Source organism: Tachysurus fulvidraco, chromosome 7, assembly GCF_022655615.1.
Source record: "Tachysurus fulvidraco isolate hzauxx_2018 chromosome 7, HZAU_PFXX_2.0, whole genome shotgun sequence".
NCBI lineage: Eukaryota > Metazoa > Chordata > Actinopteri > Siluriformes > Bagridae > Tachysurus > Tachysurus fulvidraco.
In genome coordinates, this window is record NC_062524.1 from 30,160,196 (window position 1) to 30,185,784 (window position 25,589).

A 25,589-nucleotide genomic window follows, 5' to 3' on the forward strand; every position below is an offset into this window, starting at 1 on the left:
AGTTATTAAGGACATTTTTATAATGGCCTCCGCAATTCCGTATGCCTTCGTCTGCTGGGTGGGAGACAGTACAGAGTGGGACAGGAAGAGACTGACCAAGCTGGTTAGGAGAACCAGCTCTTTCCTGGGCTGCCCACTGGACTTTGGTTAAGAGAAGGATGTTAACCGAGTTGACATCTATTAGGAACAACACCTCTCACCCCCTGGATGTGCCCGTGGAGACCCTGTAGCTCTTTCAGCAGCAGACTGCTACACCCCCAGTGTAGCAAGGAGTGCTAGTGCAGGTCATTCGTACAGTATCAGTGGCTGTCAGACTTTATCCTGATGTCATTGTGTAATCTTAGTGCTTAAACCCAACCCATTTTGAGGCTATTTCAAATGCGTACTCTGAAGTCTAAGACTGTCATCAAAGTGCTGGTAAAAACCCTGCACTAGCTTTGGCATTCCCATACAGATTGTGGCTCTAACTTCATGTCACAGATGTTCTTAGCTCTTCTCAGGTAGTTCAGGAGTTGCAAGTTAACCATCAGGTCTCTAGTGCCAATCACCCTGAGGCACAAGCTGCACTTGAAGGTTTCCATCACACATTTAATAACATACTGTACTTGCAATGCATGGAGACTGTCAATGTGTAGGAGTCTCTCGAATTTAGTCCACCTGAGCTTGTGTGGCTAAATATGGCAGCAGGAGTGTGAACATACCCATGTGTTTGTTATGGGTTTTGTCCCTGTCTTTGGTAAGGGAGGATAGGGAAGGTAATTCTTGCTATATTTTGTGTAGGTTGTTTTTCTTTGCAGGTGAGCAAGACAGAAACAGATGTGTATCACATGATATAACCACAACACACAGAGAGACACGGCAGGAGCGTTCAGTCCGTGGGAACGTTATTCAGAACCATGGAGGCGACTGAGAACGACGCAGACTTTGAGAACATCTACATGAACGAGGATGATGCTGACAAAACTTCTGATCAGAGTGGAATCTATGACAGCATCTACATAAACACAACAACCGAGAGCCCAGGTAAAAAAAATGTATTTATACACTTAAAACACACAGCACCTCAAAATAATCTCATTTCTTATTCAGAACAAAATGAAATGAAAATACGAAGTCGATAAATTGCTGCGACGACGACATTTAAATATTAAAAGCATCGGTAGAGTAATTATACATCGTCGTATTCCTTTTCTTGTAAACGGATTCGCTGTGAAAAGAAAAAGACAAATATCAAAAATGTGTAACGTAATTCTTCTTAAAATAACATAATATATAATTATATATTTGTGATATTTATGTGTCTAAATCTAGAAATGTCTAGAAAACAAACGTCATGCACTTTCATGCAGTTTATGTGTCTGATTATCAGTCTCTCAGAATGACTAAAATATCACAGGTCTCACCAAAAGCAGTACTGAAAGCGCACCACATTCCTTATGTAGGTTCTGCAGGTGCTTGTGAAAGGAGAAAGGTGATGTTGAGTGACATGGCTGCAGTGGCTCTGGGCATCCTGTGTGTTCTCCTGCTGGCTGTAATCATTGTGCTGTGTATACAACATAACACAGAGCTGCATCAGATACAGAGCCACAATGAGAACACGACTAGAGAGAGAGACGGCTTACAGAGCAGGTATAACATCTTAAACATGGAGAAAGACCAGTTAATGAAGCTGAACCACAATCTGACTTCAGAGAGAAACCAGTTACAGAGCAGCTACGACACTCTGAGGTCTGAGAGAGAAGCAATGCAGAAGAAGCTTAAAGAAACAGGTGAGTTCCTGCTAAAGGGATGAAATTAACCAAAACATCACAAAGAGCTCAGTTAATAGTGTTGACTGTTTGCCTGCTGAAGAGTTTTGTCCATATGGATGGAGAAGGTTCTTGTCCAGCTGTTACCTCATCTCTCCTGATAAAAGAACATGGGAGGAGAGCAGACAGGCCTGCAGAAAGATAGGAGCAGATCTGGTGATCATCAACAGCAGAGAAGAACAGGTGAGAAGGATCAGACTTCTGATGTCAGTCAGTATTTGCTGAGAGATAACAGAAATTATTATTATTTTTTTTTCCAACAGCAATTTGTTTCTGAATTTGGCACGAACATCTGGATTGGACTGACTGATCGTGACTGGGAGGGACATTGGAAATGGGTGGATAACACAGCTCTGCAGTCTGGGTATGGAAGAGAAAGGCATTCACAAATACAACAAAAATACACCTGTGGCCGTGCTTCATGTTCACCTTGTCAGTCACCGCTGACACATGGACACAAATCAGTCCAAACACAGATCTGATGTCTGGGCCTCGTCACTGAGTAATCACCTGAATCTGTAGGAATCTGTTAAAAATACAAACACTTCATGTCTTGTTTATGACTCATGCTGTCGAGGTTCAGCTGTAAATTCGTGAGGTTCACTTTGTCTCCTTGTGTGTTTTAGGTACTGGATGAACAATGAGCCGAATAACGGTGGGCATCGCCTTAGTAACGAGGACTGTGTTGAGCTCGTACCCGTCTCCATCTCTGTAACATCCAACTGGAACGATGTGAACTGTAGCCATGTCCTTTATTCGCTATGTGAAAGATTTGGAGCCGAAGTCAATAACAGACGATATTCCTTTAACAGACGTGTTCATTAGTGCTGTAGGTTTATATCTGTGCACCGCTCAGGGTACAAAAATTGATTTCATTTCAGCTCTGAAAAAGTCAAAATAATGTAAATGTGTTGATTCTGAAAAGCTAAAACCTAACGCTATCACTCTGTAACGTCAGTCGTATGTCTGATGTGACGAATTAATATTTAATCATGAAATTACTTCATTTTATGTTGATTGTCAAATGGAAATGTTTTAACCAGCAAAGATTAAACGCAGCAGTGTGTACAGTACAGACGTGTTTTATCTCAGCAGTGTGTACAGTACAGACGTGTTTTATCTCAGCAGTGTGTACAGTACAGACGTGTTTTATCTCAGCAGTGTGTACAGTACAGACGTGTTTTATCTCAGCACTGTGTACAGTACAGACGTGTTTTATCTCAGCACTGTGTACAGTACAGACGTGTTTTATCTCAGCAGTGTGTACAGTACAGACGTGTTTTATCTCAGCGCTGTCTGGTGTTTGTGTTTCAGGGTTCAGCTGCAGATTGTTTCGTGTTTTCTTTCTCTGGTCTGAAGTGTGGTAATGTTCTTAGATCAAATCCCCCCCCCCCCCCAGTCTCACACAGAACACTGAGGCTCGAGTGACATTTATCTTTTAAAACAACACCAAAAAACAAAAATCAAAGAAGCCTGAATTCACAACACAGTGTTCACATCATTGTGTTCCTTAATAAGTTCTCCTTTCTGCAGAAGGTCTGCTGTGACCCATTCAGTCTTCATCCAGAAAGCTCCAGAAGGAAACTTCTACAAACCACTGACCTACAAACAGCTGACCATCTCAGCACCATGACAGAGAAAACAATCCATCAGGACAGAAGGTTCGTGTCCCGTGTGAGACAGCAGTCAGGAGTGACGACACTCCACAGGGGAAGAATCAGACATGGATGTTGCTGCAATGGCTTCATGTCTCTGAGAAGACGTCTGTGCACTCTGTAGTCTCAGAGAACACGCTGCAGATGCCGTCAGCATGAGCCTCACTAATGCAGGAGTTTCACCTCTCAAAGTTAAAAGGAGGAAAAAGAAAGACTGTAGAGGACAAAAGTGCAGTTTGTTCCCAGGTGACCACAAACTTAAACATTTCTCCTGCTATAAAGGAGGAGAGAAACAACACTGAAAGGACTTCACATAAATAATAATAATAATAATAATAATAATAATAATAATAATAATGTTATATAAGTAAATATAAATATAATAATAATCATAATAAATAATAATAATAATAATAACAATAAGTGGTCTAAACTCTGTGTTATGATGAATATAAGACTTTAATAATCTGACTGTAAGCTTCACAAATCTTCACAATTATTTGTTTCTCTTCATCTTTTCTCCATCGTCACACTTTACACTGTATATTTAAAGCTCAATAAACAAACCTGGAGCATCACTACACGCATGCGCAGACACATGTAGCTCACGCATGCGCAGACAGTGTCTAACGAGTTCAGTCACAATAATCCTGATATAAGACTAAACAAACTTTTAGCAGCTTCTGAAACTTTATACACACGTTTCCATAATATTTATTTTTATGCAAAGAAACAAATGACAAATCTTCTGTTAAACTTTGTCTCTTTCTGTAACGTAAACTGTCACGGCGGAAGTTACGGCGGAAGTTGTGGCCTCATGGGAAATGTAGTCCATGTGTCTTTAAAATAAATATTACATACGGAACAAAATCAGTACATTATCTATATGTTTAAAGCTTAACTGTAATTAAATACAACCTCATTACACGTAAAGGACCTACATTAATTACACAAGCAAATAAAAATCTTCAAATTCTGGTAATTTCTGTTCAGAACATTCAATCATTCATTCGTTCATCTTCTACCGCTTATCCGAACTATTCTATTCTAACTACGGGGAGCCTGTGACTATCTCATACACCCTGGACGGAGTCTGTTCAGAACAATTTATTGTTAAATTTCCTTCAGCTGTCGTGAGGGTTTGTCGTATGCAGTTCCACAGTCGAACACCAGGGGGCAGCAGGTGTCAGTGTGTGCAGTTCCATAGTAGGACACCTGGGGGCAGTAGGTGTCAGTGTGTGCAGTTCCACAGTCGAACACCAGGTGGCAGCAGGTGTCAGCGTGTGCAGTTCCACAGTCGAACATCAGGGGGCAGCAGGTGTCAGTGTGTTTAATGAACCCGTTTGTTTTTAAAGCTGATGGATTTAATCATCTTTATGTTTAATACTCAATTATTTATGTTAATGTTTAATTATGTTAATGTTTAATTATGTTAATGTTAATTTCTGTTGGTAAACAAACTCGAGAAATATTTGTCATTTTTTCTTTAAGAAGTGTTTACATACATCTTGGTGTTTATTTATTTATTTGTTTATTTATTTATTTATTTAACTGTAAACATTATAAAGATGATAAAGTTCACATTAATAAAATAAATCCCATTAATTTTGCAATAACTCTTGAAGGTTGCCGTTAATTCTGAAGCTCAATGATATAAAAATAATTTACATAGCAAATGAAATCTGAGAACATCAAGAAAGTCTTGGACCTGGAAGAAGCTGAGAAATGTGAATTCAAGCAGATGTTTGTAGTGATTTTTATTTATTTATAATACTGATTAAATACATAGAGTTTACTTTCAAAATAAGTGATAAAATTAAAAAAATTCAAGTAGATTGTATAATTTTTTTGTTAGGATTCTTGTTGTGATCATTTTAATCCCTGAGGCTGTGATTTATTTATAAAAAAAAAAGATTAAAATCTTTGGCTTTGCTGTTTGCTCATCAGCTTCCTGTCCTCTTTCCCTGAACTCCTGATGTCTCCCTGTGATCTCAGGCTGTTTCTGCTTGAATCCCCGGGATGTTCAGTGTCTTCTTGTGAGCCAGATGGAAGGCGATTCCCTTCTCGTAGTAAGCGGCCTCATTAATGAACAGAGGATGAAGAGGTTCTTCTTCTTCGTAGCTCAGCGTCTCTCCAGAGAACGTCAGGAACACAGGATCCCCGTGCTGGAGCAGGCAGAAGTCCTGATCCTGAAGGATTTATTCAACATTTTAGAAATCATACAGAAATGTCCTAAAAACTCCAGTTAGTCCTCCAGCACCCTGAGAGCTCATCTAGTCCAAATCCAACAATTTACTACGCTGAATTTGCCACATGAAGCGAGACAGACTTTAGCTTGTCCTGATTGTTCTAAAGATTCTAAAGCACAAAGTTCTAGTGATGAAGTACTGAGATATGGACGACAGATTGGAAGTATCTAGTCCATAGTCTATGACAATGTCCCTGTTTGATCTGTGAGAACTGTTATGGTGTAGTTCTTACATCAGACATGTGCTTTTTGATACCTGTAGCTGTGGATGAATGGCAGCTGACGGTTTTCCAGTCTTTGGGTCTCTGGGGTAATCCATACTCTTTTGAATGATGTAGGCCTCTATCTCTCCTCCTTCAATTAATTTCCCTAAATGAACATAAAAGTGTAGCTGATCTGTATGAGGGAAACCAGTATGAGGGAAACCAGTATGAGGGAAACCAGTATGAGGGAAACCAGTATGAGGGAAACCAGTATGAGGGAAACCAGTATGAGGGAAACCTCCCAGTGTGTTACTGCATAACCCCAAAACCCCTCATATTACATTACAGTACATAAGCTGGAGCCTTTTAGAGAAAACATTAAACATTTAAAACATAAAACAGTCTGGAAAAAAAATCACAGTGAAGCTGCCAGTAAAAAGAAATCAATTTTTGTGATTGTGGCTAAAAAAGCTTTTATTGTTGTGATGCAACTTGAGTGGTTTTTTTTTTTTTTGGGTGGGTGGGTGGGGGGTTTGGGGGGGTTTCACGAAAAACTATTTTAACTTTAAACGGAACAAAATAATCCATGCTCTTTAGGTGGGAGGGGCATACGCTGTCTATTCTATCAATCTCTCACTGACCAATCACAGACATCAGTCAAATAGCGCCCTCCTCTGAGCATGTTGCATTGCATGAGCAGCACTTCTATAAAAAGATCCAGATGTCTTCTCAGAGGAAACACATGCTGGTATCTGTCATGTGACTGTCTGGTGGCTGGGAATCAGCAAATAACAATAAGATTAAATAAAGAGAAAGTGACTCCAGGTTCTAATGTCATCTCAGATCTGACATACCTGAGTTAAAGGTTTCAGTCCAGTCCAGGATGGCGTCCACACCCTGTTTCATGACGTTGAAGATGTCTGCTCTGACAATGCCATGTGGCTGCGGCCCGACTTCTAAAGCTGAGGAACCGCAAAACAGAGTTAAAATCACTGCATAACAATGACAGCAAGAAATCTGACAGAATTACACAAAGATGGACCTGCTCCTCAGAGCGCACGTACAGCAGCCGTACTTGGAGACAGACTCGAGGGAATATGCTGCAGAAAGTGGAAGATTAAGTAAGACCAACTTCACAGGCACATTGGTGATTTTTTCCTGTCACACACACAATAATAAAATATCTTAATGCAAAAGAACCAGAAGAACAAATCTGACACTTTTGCTATAATTTAATACCTGCAGGTGTTTAAAGATATGAAGGCAGATCCAGTTGTTATGCGAGTAGGAGATGATGGTGAGGCCCATGTTAGCCGTGGTGTTATGGAGGTCACAGATCAGTTCTACAGCACCTTCTGAACCTTTGGGGCCCAACAGAGAGTTTAACTCCTGAGCTCTCTGTATCTCATACGGAGTATCATCAGTGATGGGAGAGCTGAGGGAGAGAGAGAGAGAGAGAGAGAGAGAGAGACAGATGTCATCCCTGTTACTCTGTTAGTCTGTTAGTCCAATTAGTTAAAAGAACCTCAGTGTTATGTTGATGATGCCACACTGACCTGAGGGTAGCACTGGTAAAGCAGCGGTTAAGGTCCATGTCGATGTATCTCTTACACTCCTTCACAGCTCGTGGGTTGGACAATACCAAGGTGACAGAGACAGGCCAGGGGGCATCACCTTTCTCTTTCTGCTGTCTCTCCAACTCCTGCACCAGGTGAATCCCCGTCATCTCGTTTCCATGTGTGCCACCACAAATCGCCACATGACGCAACACTGGCAAACGGATCCTCTCCATCTAATGACCAAAAGGCATTTTACACCAAAAATAATGCACCAATATTGCAGCAGAACAGAAGAATAAGGCACCAGTTAACCCACTAAACTGGCTACTAAAAACACACCAATGACACATAGTGTTACCGGTGTGATCCAAGTGTGATCCAAGATGGCGGCACGGCAGTAGCACACAGTGGCCACTCTGGATCCAAAATGCTATTCGTGTTCTTAGCCCGACTTTCCACGGACACCAGATACAGCGGTGTTCATGTATATGACCTCCAGACCTTATTTCAGTACAGTAATGAAGCAACAACCAACATGCACGATGATGTTCTGGAGAAGCTTCGTGACCTCGGCTTACTGCGAAGACCAGACTTCAGCTTCAGCTTCACCTAAAGTGGTGCTTGTGGTAGCAGAAGCGCAGCAAGTGGGAAGGCGGGTGTCTGTGTTTGGCTCTGAACAAACCTGACTGTTAAAGTGAAGTTTATTATCGGCAGAGATTTCACTCAATGGTAAAAATCATCAGTGTCCAGTTACATCGGCAAGTCATGGATGACTGCGAGGGTGTGTGTGCTGCTAAAGTCTAGAGACTCCAACCTCAGAGCAGGGGACAAGATGGCCTAAAAAACAGCAAGGGCCAAACTGTCCTGAGCCTCTCAGAAGAATAAAGTACGCAGATGCCCACGAATGTTGTTTATAGACTTTAGTTCATCATTAAATACAATCATCCCTCAGCACCTGATTGGGAAGCTGAGCTGCTGGGACTAAACACCTCCCTCTGCAACTGGATCCTGGACTTCCTGACTGGGAGACCTCGGTCAGTCCGGATCGGGAACATCATCTCCAGCACCACCACACTGAACACTGGAGCCCCTCAGGGCTGTGTGCTCAGTCCACTGCTGTTCACTCTGCTGACTCACGACTGTGCAGCAATGCACAGATCGAACCATATCATCAAGTTCACCGATGACACGACCGTGGTGGGTCTCATCAGCAAGAACATGAGTCAGCATACAGGGAGGAGGTGGAACATCTAACTGCCTGGTGTAGAACCAACAACCTTTCTCTGAATGTCGATAAAACAATGACTTGATAAAACTGTGGACTTCAGGAGAGCACCGAGCGACCGCTCTCCGCCGAACATTGATGGATCCTCCGTAGAGATCATCAGGAGCACCAAATTTCTTGGTGTTCATCTAGTGGAGAACTTCACCTGGTCACTCAACACCAGCTCCATCACCAAGAAAGCCCAGCAGCGTCTTCCAAGGAAGGCTGAGAAAGGCACATCTCCCTCCCCCCAGCCTGACCATGTTCTACAGAGGGACCACTGAGATCATCCTGAGCAGCTGCATCACTGTCTGTTTGGGAACTGTAGGATATCAGATCACAGACCCTGCAGCAGATAGTGAGGAGAGCGGAGAAGATCATTGGAGTCTCTCTTCCCTCTGTCATGGACACTTACACCACACACTGCATCTGCAAAGCCAACAGCATTGTGGACCTCACACACACCTCACACACACTTCACCCCACACACACCCCTCACACACTCTTCACCCCCCACACCCCTCACACACACTCTTCACCCCACACACCCCTCATACACACTCTTCACCCCACACACCCCTCACACACACTCATCACCCCACACACCCCTCACACACACTCTTCACCCCACACACCCCTCACACACACTCTTCACCCCACACACCCCTCACACTCACTCTTCACCCCACACACCCCTCACACTCACTCTTCACCCCACACACCCCTCACACTGACTCTTCACCCCACACACCCCTCACACATACTCTTCACCCCACACACCCCTCACACACACTCTTCACCCCACACACCCCTCACACACACTCATCACCCCACACACCCCTCACACACACTCATCACCCCACACACCCCTCACACACACTCATCACCCCACACACCCCTCACACACACTCTTCACCTCACACACCCCTCACACACACTCTTCACCCCACACACCCTTCACACTCACACACACTCTTCACCCCACACACCCCTCACACACACTGTTCACAACACACACCCCTCACACACACTCTTCACCCCACACACCCCTCACACACACTCTTCACCCCACACACCCCTCACACACACTCTTCACCCCACACACCCCTCACACTCACTCTTCACCCCACACACCCCTCACACACACTCTTCACCCCACACACCCCTCACACACACTCTTCACCTACCATCTGGGAAAAGGTGCTGTAGCATTCAGGGCCTCACAACAAAAGTGTGCAATAATTTCTTCCCTCAATCCATCAGGCTTCTCAACACCCAAAACTAAACTGTTGCTGAACGAACACACACACACACACACACACACACACACACACACACACACACACACACACACACACACACACACACACACACACACACACACACACACGTACATGTGCGCACACACACATGCAAATACACTCAATCGTTGTTTTAAACATGCTTTATCTTGTGTTTTTGTCCTGTAATGTTTTGTTTTGTCTGTCTGCACTGTCTCTTATCTCACACTCTTTGTAACTCTTTGTTCTATGTAGCTCTGTGTTGTTCTATGTAGCTCTGTGTTGTTCTATGTAGCTCTGTGTTGTTCTATGTAGCTCTGTGTTGTTCTATGTAGCTCTGTGTTGTTCTATGTAGCTCTGTGTTGTTCTATGTAGCTCTGTGTTGTTCTATGTACCTCTGTGTTGTTCTATGTAGCTCTGTGTTGTTCTATGTACCTCTGTGTTGTTCTATGTAGCTCTGTGTTGTTCTATGTACCTCTGTGTTGTTCTATGTACCTCTGTGTTGTTCTATGTAGCTCTGTGTTGTTCTATGTAGCTCTGTGTTGTTCTATGCAGCACTCCTATGGAGAAATGGTGTTTTATTTCACTATGTACTGTGTCAGCTATATATAAAATTGAATTGACAATAAAAGCTTCTCGACTTCACATGACTTGACTAATAACACACCAATAACACACTAATAACACACTAATAACACACCAATAACACACTAATAACACACTAATAACACACCAATAACACACTAATAACACACTAATAACACACCAATAACACACTAATAACATACCAATAACACACTAATAACACACTAATAACACACAATAACACACTAATAACACACCAATAACACACTAATAACATACCAATAACACACTAATAACACACTAATAACACACAATAACACACTAATAACACACCAATAACACACCAATAACACACTAATAACACACTAATAACACACAATAACACACTAATAAAACACCAATAACACACCAATAACACATTAATAACACACCAATAACACACCAATAACACACCAATAACACACTAATAACACACAATAACACACCAATAACACACCAATAACACACTAATAACACACAATAACACACCAATAACACACTAATAACACACAATAACACACCAATAACACACCAATAACACACTAATAACACACAATAACACACCAATAACACACCAATAACACACTAATAACACACAATAACACACCAATAACACACTAATAACACACTAATAACACACAATAACACACCAATAACACACCAATAACACACTAATAACACACAATAACACAACCAATAACACAACCAATAACACAACCAATAACACAACCAATAACACAACCAATAACACAACCAATAACACAACCAATAACACAACCAATAACACAACCAATAACACAACCAATAACACAACCAATAACACAACCAATAACACAACCAATAACACAACCAATAACACACCAATAACACACTAATAACACACAATAACACACCAATAACACACTAATAACACACTAATAACACACAATAACACACCAATAACACACCAATAACACACCAATAACACACTAATAACACACAATAACACACCAATAACACACCAATAACACACTAATAACACACAATAACACACTAATAACACACTAATAACACACAATAACACACTAATAAAACACCAATAACACACCAATAACACATTAATAACACACCAATAACACACCAATAACACACCAATAACACACTAATAACACACAATAACACACCAATAACACACCAATAACACACTAATAACACACAATAACACACCAATAACACACTAATAACACACAATAACACACCAATAACACACTAATAACACACAATAACACACCAATAACACACTAATAACACACAATAACACACAATAACACACCAATAACACACTAATAACACACAATAACACACCAATAACACACTAATAACACACAATAACACACCAATAACACACTAATACCCACCAAACATAACTTTTACCAGAATTTAGAACTTTATAAGATGTAAATAAAGAAAGATACTTCAGGGAAGTCTGTAGTTCTCACTACGATTCCTGTGTTGCTACGTTTTATCAGCTAACAGGCGGTTATATAGAAGTCAGATAATCAGATAACAAACATTGCCCTATTCCCGTTAGTCCAGTTAGAAAACAGGAGTTGACAGGAGTTGGGCCTCCTTCATGTCGGCTAATCGTTAACCGTTAAAGTATAAGTTCAGATTTTGGTTGACTAAGGTCCAATCACTCAGGTCCAATCACTCAGGTCCAATCACTCAGGTCCAATCACTCAATCATTCATTTATTCATGTGTAGAAGCTCGTTTAGTGAGAAAAGGCCTTTCTATTGTTATGTTAGAAGCATAAATACACATAAATACACATATATACACATAAATACACATAAATACACATAAATACACAAAGCTAACGGAGTCACAGTGCAGTGTTGAGTTCAAGTTCTGCTCTAAAGAATAAACTAAAATTAAGTGAAAGTAAAAATAAAGTAAATGAATGAAAAAATCTCAATATTTACTGTTTAAGAGCTTCTAGTTTCTCCTCTTTAAGAGCCGCTGCTTCCTCTGTCATGTAAAGTCGACCTTTGAACTGAACATACACAATTACCCAGGACTGTAACCAGCTTGCTAAACCGAGCTGCACACACACACACACACACACACACACACACACACACACACACACACACACACACACACACACACACACAACACATACATGTCTATACTACTCCACACATGCAAGTTGCAACCTTCCACATTCATCCAATGTACGGTTTATGTACGCTTTCAGTCCACATACACACACACACACACACACACACACACACACACACAGTCTCTCTCTCTCTCTCTCTCTCTCTCTCTCTCTCTCTCTCTCTCTCTCTCTCTCTCTCTCTCTCTCTTCCAAACCAAAAAATTTACAAACCGGTCTCACTTCCCTTCTTCCCCTATTGCTTCTCGTGTCTGCTCTCCCTTCTCTTTTCTTCTTATTTCTTTCTTTTATTCTGTCTTCCTTCTTCTTCTTCTTCAATTCAGGCTGACCTGAGTGCAGTTTGCCCTTCCTTAAAGTGTGGGTATGAAGAAATTGCCACTCAGCAGAACATTCTCATTGTGCTGAGTCATCTCTACCCCCAGGGAAGAACAAGAAGAAGGGTTAGGCAATGCAGACAGAGAGAGAGAGAGAGAGAGAGAGAGAGAGAGAGAGAGAGAGAGGGAAAGAGAGATAGATGAATCTTTAGATCTCTATCTCCTTCCCCTCTCCTCACCTTATCCCCTTGAAATTTCCTCTTCCCTCTCTCTATCTCTCTTCTCTCCTCTCCTCTCTTTCCCTCTCTCTCTCTCTCTCTCTTGCTCTCTCTCTTTTTCTCTCTCTTCCCTTCTCTCTCCCTCTCTCTCTCTCTCTCTCTCTCTCTTCTCTCTCCTTTTGGGAAATTTTAGGGAAATTATTTGAGCAAATTCCTGCAGTCACATTTACACTTAATGACCAGAGACATTAACTTCACCGTCACAGTTTTAATCATAATAACCATCACAGAGGTGTTTGTAGCTTATTACCCAGTGCAATACCTCACCTGTCCACACGAGGGCACCACAATGTGCACATTTGGCAGACGCCTTTATTCAGACTGACTTACATGTAACTTTGTTTTTCTTTTTCTTTTTAACACCTGAGCAATTGAGGGTTAAGGGCCTTGCTCAGGGGCCCAGCGGTGTCAGCTTGGTTGGTCTGGGAATCAAACTCATTACCTTCTGATCAGTATTACAAGTGCACTAATCTACCACATGCCCACTGTCAGGTTTCCATAAGGATCCATGTGAAGAAAACACAAACTCTCTTTAACAGAACTTTCTCCTGCTCCTGTTGTGTAATAATGTGTTTGTGTTCTGAGACTGTGGCTCTCCGTCCTCTCACCTGTACATGGCTCCCACTCACTAACCACAGAAACTTTCACAGCTTTGTCAATGCGTCACTGTGCTCTCATAATGGACCTGCTTTCTCTCTGATGTGCGCAAGTGCTTTTTTCTCTCAGGTCTAAAAGCTAAATTGCTGCTTTCAATCATCGTTGCTGATGGCAGAGTCGTTCTCTGGAGAGATCTGCAGCAGATTTATCTCCTTCTGCCTCGAACAGGTGCAGAGACGTTCATACAGCTCGTGGGTGGTTTTTATGGTCATGTCAGAGAAACTCAAGCCAAGAAAATCACACACAAGTTCATTTCTATTTGAGGAAATCCTTCTGGGATTTATTGGCAGTTTTACACCTGTGATGTGCCGAAAGGGGAAACGCAGGTGAATGTTGCATCGTGAGATCTAACACCGAGACAGACGCCTGCACGGCCGGGGGGGAACACCAGGGCTCGGTATGAAGTAATCAGCTTTGTTGTTCAGTTTGTTAATAGATTAATAATAAAGAGGAAAGATGGAATGGAGATGAACATTTCAACAATGGGCTTCGTCTCAAAGCAGCTTTACAGAACATAAACATAGAACAGAAGTTAAACATAAGGAGAAAAAAGAATTAATATAGTAAAAAATTAAGATATATTTAGTTCACAGTGTGTATGTATGTATGTATGTATGTATGTATGTATGTATTTATTTATTTATTGATTTATCCCCAATGAGCAAGTCTGAGGTGACTCAGGCAGCAGTGGCAAGGAAAAACTCCCTTAAATTGGTAAGGAAGAAACCTTGAGAGGAACCGGACTCAAGGGGGAACCTCATCCTCATATGGGTGACACTGGGGATGTGATTGCAATATACAGTCAGATAAATGTTGTGTTGGTGTGAGGATCACATGGAGTTCAGATCTCCTCTTGGTGTCATAGAGTCCAACTGGAGCTGGTAGATCTGTAGATGTCTCAGGATTCTCACAGAGTCGGCCTCATCTCAGTGGAGGTCCAAAATCTTCATTGCATGGAACACAGATAGGTAATTCATAAATACTGTGTGTGTGTGTGTGTGTGTGTGTGTGTGTGTGTGTGTGTGTGTGTGTGTGTGTGTGTGTGTGATGCAGCAGTGTTATTTAACCCACATCAACTTATTTTCCTGTGTTATTTTTAATGTATCGGAGAACAACACGTTGTACCTTTTATTTTATTTACATATAATGTTGTGGATCATCACTGAAACAGGTTTGTTACTGTTGTAACAGCTATAAACTGCAGCTCTGGCACTGGAGACTCCTTTCCTTATAGCAGTATTCTGTTCTATTCTATTCTATTGTACACAAAGAATATTAATCAACACCTCCTGACCAATCAGAGACTCAGAGACAGTGTGATGTACAAATGAATTGCATTAAGATGATTAATCACTGTGTGATTTGACAGAACCCCACTGACCCAAATGCAACAGGGGTGTGTGTGTGTGTGTGTGTGTGTGTGTGTGTGTGTGTGTGTGTGTGAGAGTGTGTGTGTGACCGATGTGAGTCATTAAGGGCAGCTTGAGTTGTGTTTAATCCTGTTTAATTGCAGAGTTAAGAGGAGAAACCTGGAGCCTCCTGTTGTTCTCACACCTGCGCAAACATCAAGAGAATCCAAAGGAGACTGAAGATAAAAGTCTGCTATCCCACAGAGCCCAGGGGGAGGAACGTGACATTTCTGTGCTCAGACAACACACAACACAACACACATGAACAAATTCACTCTACTGTTCTACTGAATACACAGCACAGTGACATGCACTATTATTCACACGAGACATTTTGTAGTTACCACCTTTCTGGAAACGGAGAGACCTGAAATCCACACACACCACTGACTCACTGACTCACCGACTCACTGCTACAGCTTTACTGAGTTAGAATTAATTATACTTTAAATTATTTCATAATTATATATAGTAATTACATGTATAGCAAAGGACACAAAATAATAGAATACACTGTAAAAATGATTCTGTGGTCATGTAGATATGAATGAATGTTTTTGGATAAAGTGTGTTTTTGATTTTGAGGCGAATATTTAATTAAATTTCAAATAAAAATGTTTTGGAATAAAATCTACCCATTGCAGTTAAATAAGGTCTTAGGTTCCTCGGTCTTTTGTGTGTTAATATCACATCCTCAGTATGTTTTTATGAATAAATAAATGAGTACATTGGGTTTTATTTGAAGGTTCTATAAAGAGCAATATTTGGGGTCATCGCTGGAAAAGCAGCTTATATTTCAGACGGCACTTGGCGCATTTCCGTTGGCTTTACTTCTCATGTGTGGAGATCGTCTTCCTGAGACAGGTAACGTAACTTCTCTCTGTTGTTTCACTGTTTTATTGCAGCTTGCAAATGTGAAGCTAACTTAGCTAAATCCACGTCAAGTCAGTCTATTAGCAGCTAGCACTCAAGTTAGTTAGCTAACGTAGCAGGAGGGGAGGAATTCAAATGGCACAAACACTCTCATTTTACAGCTAAACCATAGACTAAAAGTATCTGAAAACATTTTAGTAACAGAATATGGTTGCATATCTGATTAGCGGTGTTTAGTTTGGTATTTGGAGTTTCGTGATGTGGTGTGGTGTCGAGGTCTGTTCCCCTATGTTTCATTCTAATGGAAATAGACTTAAAAAGTACATATTAAATGTATTTTCTAGTAATGTGATATGCTTGCCATATAGTTCTGACAGTTTTATACTAAGACAATAACAATTTCATGTTGCAGGACACTGGTAACTTGAACAAGTCATAATGGCCATTACTGTGAGCCCAAAGCCTGGAGCTTCTACAAGCAACAGCCCAAAGAACATTGGGATCATCTTAGAGGGTGTGGAAGTCATCACAGGACTTGGAGATATTGTAAAGGCTTGCTAGAAAATGAGACTGTAGTTACAGTGTACATGTTTTGCTACACAATGTTTAGCTTCTACAGAGCTTGGGACTAGCACATCTGAAAGTGCTGTGTTTGTAACTTAGCACTGATTTGGACTCTTATCCCACGAATGTCAGTGAGATTTCTAGTGCAAAGTATGAAATGTTTTTCACTCCGTACAAATGACACTCCTCTGCTTTTGTTTGGGTACATGCACCTCTGGTGGATTTTTCTTTTAATATCATTATTGACCCAATTTTGTGGCTAAGTGAGGTGAGAAAGCATGGAATCAGGTTTATGGACTCGTCATCATTCTGTATGTCATTTATTTTTGTTTTTACAAAATAGTTTAAAGTCAGCATTCTGTCCTTTTCAAATGTCTGGTGTGAAATGAGACTGTGGTCGCAGTGTACAACGATGTGCTCTAATGAGTCTAAAGCACAAAAGTGAATAAAATTGTTAATAAAATTAAAGTTCTGTACTTTCTGGGCTATATTATTCATAAGAAAGGAATATTTAGATTTAATTCATTGCATTGATTAAATTCAAATCAATGTGCAGATTAATGTAGAAGATGATTACTCAGTTATTATGTAGAATTAAATACATTTTTATTAGTACTATTTACACATTAGGGATTCAGATCTACTCAGATTAAATGGATAACTATTAAGGGTCTCATTTAATAAATATTTACTCATTACCAAAGCTTGTGAAATTTAATTAATAATATTGCTTGTAATCTGTTGCCTCATTTTTATTGAGCACAGATGGTGTATCTTTACTTACAGTGTGGGACACGATCTAATAAACTACAGAAGAAATGTATATGGCATTCTGTTATTGCAGTCTATCGCGAGCATACTTCCACACATACACGCACACACACGCACACACAGGTGCGCGCGCGCAGACACACAGACACACACACAACAAACGCGCACGGCACGCGCATCAGTGTCTCCCGTTAAGCTCGTGAGCGTCTTTTCTCCCGGAACCAGAATGGCACTGAGACTAATGTTTAATTCCTAATACACACTTTTGTTCCTGTTTCCTCTCACGGTTCCGTGTCGCTGCACTTATCCATGGCCTCGAACGTGACGCGCAACTGGACCAATCAGTTCGCTCAGCCGCCGTGGCGCGTGGCTCTGTGGTCGGTGGCGTACAGCTCCATCCTGACGGTGGCCGTGTTCGGGAACCTGGTGGTCATGTGGATCATTGTGGCTCACCGCAGGATGCGGACCGTCACTAACTACTTCCTGCTGAACCTCGCCTTCTCCGACGCCTCCATGGCCGCGTTTAACACGCTCATTAACTTCATTTACGCAGCGCACGGGGACTGGTACTTCGGAGAGGCGTACTGCAAGTTCCACAACTTCTTCCCGGTCACCTCGGTGTTCGCCAGCATCTACTCCATGACCGCCATCTCTGTGGACAGGTACCGACTGTTATTATTATTATTATTATTATTATTATTATTATTATTATTATTATTATTATTATTATTATGTTTTCTCTCTAATCCAATCTCCACCAAAGATAAGCTTTAGACTGAGCAGAGGGGATCATATTTTTATGAAGTTCAGGAATTTAATTTCCTACTACTCTCTCTGTCTCTCGATCCCCCCCCCCTCATAACCACATGCTGTAGAGGATATTTTTTTCTTCCATATCAGTTGTTCTCCATCTCACCTGTCAGACAGCAGAAGCTCGTCTCAGTGCTGGTTTTGTGACAGTGTGATTGATGGTGACGTCTCTGTGACAGGTACATGGCCATCATCCATCCTCTGAAGCCCAGACTATCAGCCACAGCCACTAAAGTGGTCATTGTGTGTATTTGGGTTCTCGCTGTGGTTCTGGCATTTCCTCTCTGCTTCTACTCCACCATCAGGAGTCTACCACGAAGAACGATCTGCTATGTTGCTTGGCCAAGACCAGCTGAAGATTCTCTAATGTAGGACAGAAATAATACATTCATTCATTCATTCATGAGAGAGAACCTGGTTCCTTGCTTACTGTTCTAATCATGTGTATTGTCCCAAATACATAAGTGCTTTTTATAAAATTGTAGAATAAATATTTAGCATATAAAGTATGTAGATGAAAGCTAAATGTTCCTCAAGGGTTCCTTTGATGGTTCCTTTGATGTATAGTTTTCCTCCTTTCAGTAAAGAACCCATTTAGAGAAATTACAATTAGGGATTTAGCTTCTGTTTTGTTCTAAGTTTGAAGAGAATATTCTCAAATGCACTCCTAGAAGAAATGGTTCCTTTGTAGGATTTATGGATTGTTAATGAGGTGCTATTATTATTGAACATTTAAAGGTTCCTCCAATGTATAGTTATATACTGATACTACACCTTTGTGATGGTCCAGGTACCACGCCATAGTGTCTGTGCTGGTCTACATGCTGCCCCTAGTGGTGATTGGAATTGCTTACACCATAATCGGAGTGACGTTGTGGGGAAGTGAAATTCCAGGAGATTCGTCAGACAACTATCACGGTCAGCTCCGCGCCAAGAGGAAGGTATGGAGAGAGAACCAGCTCCAGTGGAACATAAACAACAAACTTTATTATTAATATTAAACGATACTTTTGTGAAAAAAACGTCCACATTTCTAAAGATAATCTGAACCTGTGATCATCTGCCAGGTTTTTATCAATATTCACTCGCAGAGAAAGTGACATTGCTTTAGAAGAAGATTCTTCCCTCATGTCCATTAACTGTTACTTATTTACTCATAATCAAGTGAATATTAATGAGATATGAAATAAATAAATAAATAAATAAATAATTCTATTTATAAACACAATCATTCTTCTTCATCAGAATTCATTCCCTTTGTGCTGCTGTAGGAATCTCACTTAAACATTATTACTGTCTAGTCCCACAGATTAAGGTCGTATGTGTGAGTACAGGCCAGCTGTGACAGCTTAAACACACACACACACACACACACACACACACACACACACACACACACACACACACACACACACACACACACACACACACACACACAGCATTATTTCAGAATGAAGAGATTGCTTGGCATCTGATGTCGTATTCTTTTCTAATCCAGGTTTGGAGGTGCAGAGATTACAGAGGTTTATTAATGAAGCGTTACTGAACTTCACCTTTTAACCGTTTCCTCACCAGCTGATGAACAAAGAGTTTACAGACTTTTGGATTGTTTTGGAAAAGCAAATGTAGGATATGAGGAGAAGCTCAGACGTTCCTCAAAGCTCTGCTGTAGATTTTATTTCCTTGATGAGACAGCATGAGATTTGACGTCTCAGAGACAGTTACACCTTTAATGCTGCCTTCTGTCTCTTTAGTTTCTAAGTGTATATCATCACGTGTTTAACTCAACAACTCCTACATCAGAAACTCTTACAGTTTAATAAAACAAACTCAAGGTGAGATTCATAATAATAATAAAACAGCTGGATATCAGTCCGAGTCGAGACGAGGCACAGAGGCAGCGAGCCAACACACACATCTGTCTCATTTCATTTCATTCCTGCAAACAACACACCTGAGCCAGTAATTAGCCCTTGGGTACCTGGCTCAGGTGTGTTGGCTGCTGGAATGTGTGTGTGTGTGTGTGTGTGTGTGTGTGTGTGTGTGTGTGTGTGTGTGTGTGTGTGTGTGTGTGTGTGTGTGTGTGTGTGTGTGTGTGTGTGTGTGTGTGTGTGTGTGTGTGTGTGTGTGTGTGTGTGTGTGTGTGTGTGTGGGGCCTTCAGTTATGATTTAAGAGGAGTCCTATATGACTCCAGGACGTGTTTGCTTCTCCTTGCTCCTCTTAAATCATCACTGAAGGCCACACACACACACACACACACACACACACACACACACACACACACACACACACACACACACACACACACACACACACACACACCCTGCACCCCACCATTACCAGTGCGTCATCACTAACCTTTAACTGCTTTGTGTTTAGGGACTCAGTGTCCTCATTACTCCAGCGCTCTTTACTCTGATTGATAATGAACATCCTGCTCTATGTTGTGATGATGGGCTGGTGTTCTGGTGTGTGTTCTGGTGTGTGTTCTGGTGTGTGTTCAAGTTTTAATCAGGTGTGTGTTCGGGTGTGTGCTCAGGTGTGTGCTCAGTTGTGTGCTCAGGTGTGTGTTCAGGTGTGTGTTCAAGTTTTAATCAGGTGTGTGTTCAGGTGTGTGTTCAGGTGTGTGTTCAGGTTTTAATCAGGTGTGTGTTCAGGTGTGTGCTCAGGTTTTAATCAGGTGTGTGTTCAGGTGTGTGCTCAGGTGTGTGTTCAGGTGTGTGTTCAGGTTTTAATCAGGTGTGTGTGTTCAGGTGTGTTCAGGTGTGTGTTCAAGTTTTAATCAGGTGTGTGTTCAGGTGTGTGCTCAGGTGTGTGTTCAGGTGTGTGTTCAAGTTTTAATCAGGTGTGTGTTCAGGTGTGTGCTCAGGTGTGTGTTCAGGTGTGTGTTCAGGTTTTAATCAGGTGTGTGTTCAGGTGTGTGTTCAGGTGTGTGTTCAGGTTTTAATCAGGTGTGTGTTCAGGTGTGTGTTCAGGTGTGTGTTCAGGTGTGTGTTCAGGTTTTAATCAGGTGTGTGTTCAGGTGTGTGTTCAGGTCTGTGTTCAGGTGTGTGCTCAGGTGTGTGTTCAGGTGTGTGCTCAGGTGTGTGTTCAGGTGTGTGTTCAGGTGTGTGCTCAGGTGTGTGTTCAGGTGTGTGCTCAGGTGTGTGTTCAGGTGTGTGCTCAGGTTTTAATCAGGTGTGTGCTCAGGTGTGTGTTCAGGTGTGTGCTCAGGTGTGTGTTCAGGTGTGTGTTCAAGTTTTAATCAGGTGTGTGTTCAGGTGTGTGCTCAGGTGTGTGTTCAGGTGTGTGCTCAGGTTTTAATCAGGTGTGTGTTCAGGTGTGTGCTCAGGTGTGTGTTCAGGTGTGTGTTCAGGTTTTAATCAGGTGTGTGCTCAGGTGTGTGCTCAGGTGTGTGTTCAGGTGTGTGTTCAGGTGTGTGCTCAGGTTTTAATCAGGTGTGTGTTCAGGTGTGTGTTCAGGTGTGTGTTCAGGTGTGTGTTCAGGTGTGTGCTCAGGTGTGTGTTCAGGTGTGTGTTCAGGTGTGTGCTCAGGTGTGTGCTCAGGTGTGTGTTCAGGTGTGTGTTCAGGTGTGTGTTCAGGTGTGTGCTCAGGTGTGTGTTCAGGTGTGTGCTCAGGTGTGTGTTCTGGTGTGTGTTCAGGTTTTAATCAGGTGTGTGTTCAGGTGTGTGTTCAGGTGTGTGCTCAGGTGTGTGTTCAGGTGTGTGTTCAGGTGTGTGTTCAGGTGTGTGCTCAGGTGTGTGTTCAGGTGTGTGCTCAGGTGTGTGTTCAGGTGTGTGTTCAGGTGTGTGTTCAGGTGTGTGCTCAGGTGTGTGTTCAGGTGTGTGTTCAGGTGTGTGCTCAGGTTTTAATCAGGTGTGTGTATCAGGTGTGTGTATCAGGTGTGTGTATCAGGTGTGTGTGTATCAGGTGTGTGTATCAGGTGTGTGTATCAGGTGTGTGTATCAGGTGTGTGTATCAGGTGTGTGTATCAGGTGTGTGTATCAGGTGTGTGTATCAGGTGTGTGCTCAGGTTTTAATCAGGTGTGTGTTCAGGTGTGTGCTCAGGTGTGTGTTCAGGTGTGTGTTCAGGTGTGTGCTCAGGTGTGTGTTCAGGTGTGTGTTCAAGTTTTAATCAGGTGTGTGTTCAGGTGTGTGCTCAGGTGTGTGTTCAGGTGTGTGTTCAGGTGTGTGTTCAGGTGTGTGTTCAGGTGTGTGTTCAGGTGTGTGCTCAGGTGTGTGCTCAGGTGTGTGTTCAGGTGTGTGTTCAGGTGTGTGTTCAGGTGTGTGTTCAAGTTTTAATCAGGTGTGTGCTCAGGTGTGTGCTCAGGTGTGTGTTCAGGTGTGTGTTCAAGTTTTAATCAGGTGTGTGCTCAGGTGTGTGCTCAGGTGTGTGTTCAGGTGTGTGTTCAGGTGTGTGTTCAGGTGTGTGCTCAGGTGTGTGCTCAGGTGTGTGTTCAGGTGTGTGTTCAGTCCAATACGAGGGAACAGAAGGAGACGGATTACAAAACTGAAGTGAATGACATTTGAATTGAGAACAGATGTGAATTTGTTCCACATGTTTGTGATTATTTAAAGTTAAAGTAAATGTAATGACTGACACAAACACCACGTGGCTGAGGGCGAACAATAACAACACTGTAAACATACTGTATATTTTACTACATTCAGCTCTAGTGGTTGTGTTTAAGTCTCTGTGCTGTTGTTGTGTAGAAACTCTGTGTGTGTTCTCAGGTGGTGAAGATGATGATTGTGGTAGTGGTGACCTTTGCCCTTTGCTGGCTGCCCTATCACATCTACTTTATTGTCACTGGACTGAACAAACAGTTAAATAAGAGGAAGTCAATTCAGCAGGTTTATCTCTCAGTGATGTGGCTGGCCATGAGCTCCACCATGTACAACCCCATCATCTACTGCTGCCTCAACAACAGGTAACACACACACACACACACACACACACACACACACACACACACACACACACACACACACACACACACACACACACACACACACACACACACACACTAACAAACATGCACACACTAAAAAACACACACAAACACACACACATAAACACACACTAGCAAACACGCACACAAACACATACATACACACACACACACAGACACACACATGTACACACACACACACACACACACACACATGTAAATACACACTAACAAACGCACACACACAAGAACACACACAAACACATATACACACACACATTTGGGCAGTGTTGAATATCTGATGAGAACAGTTAGAGAACAGTTAGGGAACAGTTAGAGAACAGTTACAGAACAGTTAGAGAACAGTTAGAGAACAGTTACAGAACAGTTACAGAACAGTTAGAGAACAGTTACAGAACAGTTACAGAACAGTTACAGAACAGTCAGAGATCAGTTAGAGAACAGTTAGAGAACAGTTAGAGAACAGTTAGAGAACAGTTACAGAACAGTTAGGGAACAGTTAGGGAACAGTTAGAGAACAGTTAGAGAACAGTTAGGGAACAGTTAGGGAACAGTTAGGGAACAGTTAGAGAACAGTTAGGGAACAGTTAGGGAACAGTTAGAGAACAGTTAGGGAACAGTTAGAGAACAGTTAGAGAACAGTTAGAGATCAGTTAGGGAACAGTTAGGGAACAGTTAGGGAACAGTTAGAGAACAGTTAGGGAACAGTTAGGGAACAGTTAGAGAACAGTTAGGGAACAGTTAGAGAACAGTTAGAGAACAGTTAGAGATCAGTTAAAGAACAGATCACACATTCAGCAGGTTACGGTTATAATCCATACAACAAACACAACATCATCCAGAATCAACTCACCTGAAGCTTATTTTAACTAATACGCCATTTAAGCCCCACTGAGTGTGCAGATGATCTCCTGCAGGTTCAGAGCAGGCTTCAAAAGGGCTTTCCGGTGGTGTCCTTTCATCCGAGTATCGAGTTATGACGAGTTGGAGCTGCGTACAGCGCGACTCCACCCACGTAACCGCAGTAGCATGTGCACGTTATCCCGCGTCGACACCAGCGTCCTTGGAGACGACCCTCGCCATGGCGACTGCAAGAGCACCAAGTCTCTGAACCACAGCGAGATCATTGGCTCGAAAGCGAGTCCTCCTCCAACCAAATACGGCCTGTACACCGACACGGCCTCCACCTCCAAACACTTCGACTGATGGCCAACACTCTAACATATTAGCTGCAGAGTTCTGTGTGTGATTTAATCTTTCTGAAAGCACTGAACCTCCTGGAACCAGGTCAGAATTCATGACGCCATCATGGTGAAGTAAAATGTTCCATAATTGTGGTTGTAGATCTGAAATCTGTTGCTGTACAAATGTCATAGTGTTGGTGAACCAGTGGAGCAGATGCTGAGTTTAGTGCTGAATATTATGATATTATTAACTGTATTGTAAAGACATCCAGATGTCAAAAAATGACGTCATGTGAGAATTTCTACGTTTAGTCTGACACAGGGTGGGAAATACTGAATGTATGTGACATCCACACATCCCCTGCATGCTGTGAGGAAGTCTAGGAGAAACTCTGCCAGATGTTTGTACTGTATTTCTGCTGTATTTAAACATGTTGTATACGATTATGACGTTTGTTGTAAATGTGTGACGTTTGATGATTTCCAGTCATTTAGTGCCACGGCCATGAAAACAAGCTCGTAATGCAGTGACTGATATTCAGACGTTTATTTTGTGATAAAAATCATGCTTTAATTTCCTTTCAGTTTAAACAGTCAGATCTGCTTTACAAGACAGTGAACATTCTGACCAATGAGAATTCAGTAGTGTTGTGATGTCAGCATCATTAATAAACAGCTCTGTTACACTGAAGCAAACTGTGAGAGACGAAGCAGTTTGTTACTTCACCATGATTCAGGTTCAAGCCTCAGTTTACTGTTTCTTCTCTTCTACACTGTGGATTAGAGGCAGTGGACATGCTGATATCTCATGAGGAGTTTTTATTATTTGATAGATGATGATGATGATGATGATGATGATGATGAACACATGAGTCTGATCCCTCTAATGTGTAGCAGTAAAAAGGTCAAACATTAAATGTACTAAAGAGTTTACTAAATGCAGAAAAAGTCAAATCCTCATATATGTTGATATGA

General features: G+C 41.8%; 3 protein-coding genes and 1 long non-coding RNA gene across 8 annotated transcripts; 2 read left to right on the forward strand and 2 right to left on the reverse strand.

The window, feature by feature from the left end:
* Positions 1 to 452: 452 nt before the first annotated feature.
* LOC113641455 (CD209 antigen-like protein 2) lies at positions 453 to 2,976 on the forward strand. The gene is made up of 5 exons (XM_027144143.2): positions 453 to 1,023; positions 1,443 to 1,769; positions 1,852 to 1,991; positions 2,072 to 2,172; positions 2,435 to 2,976. The coding sequence occupies exons 1-5, from the start codon at positions 897 to 899 to the stop codon at positions 2,631 to 2,633; spliced, it is 894 nt and encodes a 297-aa protein (XP_026999944.1). The 5' UTR covers positions 453 to 896; the 3' UTR covers positions 2,634 to 2,976.
* A 2,226-nt stretch (positions 2,977 to 5,202) lies between these two features.
* Positions 5,203 to 13,054, reverse strand: LOC113641413 (N-acyl-aromatic-L-amino acid amidohydrolase (carboxylate-forming) B-like). Of its 4 annotated transcripts, XM_027144079.2 has the most exons (8): positions 13,015 to 13,054; positions 12,605 to 12,675; positions 7,471 to 7,706; positions 7,154 to 7,349; positions 6,979 to 7,072; positions 6,769 to 6,876; positions 5,968 to 6,080; positions 5,203 to 5,652 (listed from the first exon to the last, which is right to left on the reverse strand). In XM_027144079.2, the coding sequence occupies exons 3-8, from the start codon at positions 7,704 to 7,706 to the stop codon at positions 5,455 to 5,457; spliced, it is 945 nt and encodes a 314-aa protein (XP_026999880.2). In that variant the 5' UTR covers positions 12,605 to 12,675; positions 13,015 to 13,054; the 3' UTR covers positions 5,203 to 5,454. The 4 variants fall into 4 exon arrangements, with proteins under 4 accessions (XP_026999880.2, XP_047671877.1, XP_047671878.1 ...); XM_047815921.1 differs by lacking the exon at positions 12,605 to 12,675 and having other exon boundaries at positions 13,015 to 13,053; XM_047815922.1 differs by lacking the exons at positions 12,605 to 12,675; positions 13,015 to 13,054 and adding an exon at positions 12,039 to 12,477.
* Positions 13,055 to 17,783: 4,729 nt separating this feature from the next.
* Positions 17,784 to 24,763, forward strand: tacr3l (tachykinin receptor 3-like). Its single transcript, XM_047815867.1, has 5 exons — positions 17,784 to 18,329; positions 18,657 to 18,845; positions 19,268 to 19,418; positions 23,192 to 23,388; positions 24,348 to 24,763. The coding sequence occupies exons 1-5, from the start codon at positions 17,977 to 17,979 to the stop codon at positions 24,634 to 24,636; spliced, it is 1,179 nt and encodes a 392-aa protein (XP_047671823.1). The 5' UTR covers positions 17,784 to 17,976; the 3' UTR covers positions 24,637 to 24,763.
* Positions 18,180 to 24,404, reverse strand: LOC125145146. 2 transcript variants are annotated; one of them, XR_007143469.1, is made up of 4 exons: positions 24,284 to 24,404; positions 19,332 to 19,436; positions 18,584 to 18,840; positions 18,180 to 18,319 (listed from the first exon to the last, which is right to left on the reverse strand). It is a non-coding gene; the product is annotated as an uncharacterized LOC125145146 (long non-coding RNA). The 2 variants fall into 2 exon arrangements; XR_007143468.1 differs by having other exon boundaries at positions 19,252 to 19,436.
* Positions 24,764 to 25,589: the final 826 nt, after the last annotated feature.

Bases quoted from the DNA above. Each gene is read 5' to 3' on its own strand.
- LOC113641455 (XM_027144143.2), top strand. From the start codon at position 897: ATGGAGGCGACTGAGAACGACGCAGACTTTGAGAACATCTACATGAAC. The intron at 1,770-1,851 runs GTGAGTTCCTGC...TGCCTGCTGAAG, and splicing joins GAAGAAGCTTAAAGAAACAG to AGTTTTGTCCATATGGATGG. The intron at 1,992-2,071 runs GTGAGAAGGATC...TTTTTCCAACAG, and splicing joins TCAACAGCAGAGAAGAACAG to CAATTTGTTTCTGAATTTGG.
- LOC113641413 (XM_027144079.2), bottom strand. From the start codon at position 7,706: ATGGAGAGGATCCGTTTGCCAGTGTTGCGTCATGTGGCGATTTGTGGT. The intron at 6,877-6,978 runs GTACGTGCGCTC...GCGGTTCCTCAG, and splicing joins TGTCTCCAAGTACGGCTGCT to CTTTAGAAGTCGGGCCGCAG. The intron at 6,081-6,768 runs GTATGTCAGATC...ATGTTCATTTAG, and splicing joins GACTGAAACCTTTAACTCAG to GGAAATTAATTGAAGGAGGA.
- tacr3l (XM_047815867.1), top strand. From the start codon at position 17,977: ATGGCCTCGAACGTGACGCGCAACTGGACCAATCAGTTCGCTCAGCCG. The intron at 18,330-18,656 runs GTACCGACTGTT...TCTCTGTGACAG, and splicing joins ACCGCCATCTCTGTGGACAG to GTACATGGCCATCATCCATC. The intron at 18,846-19,267 runs GTAGGACAGAAA...GTGATGGTCCAG, and splicing joins CCAGCTGAAGATTCTCTAAT to GTACCACGCCATAGTGTCTG.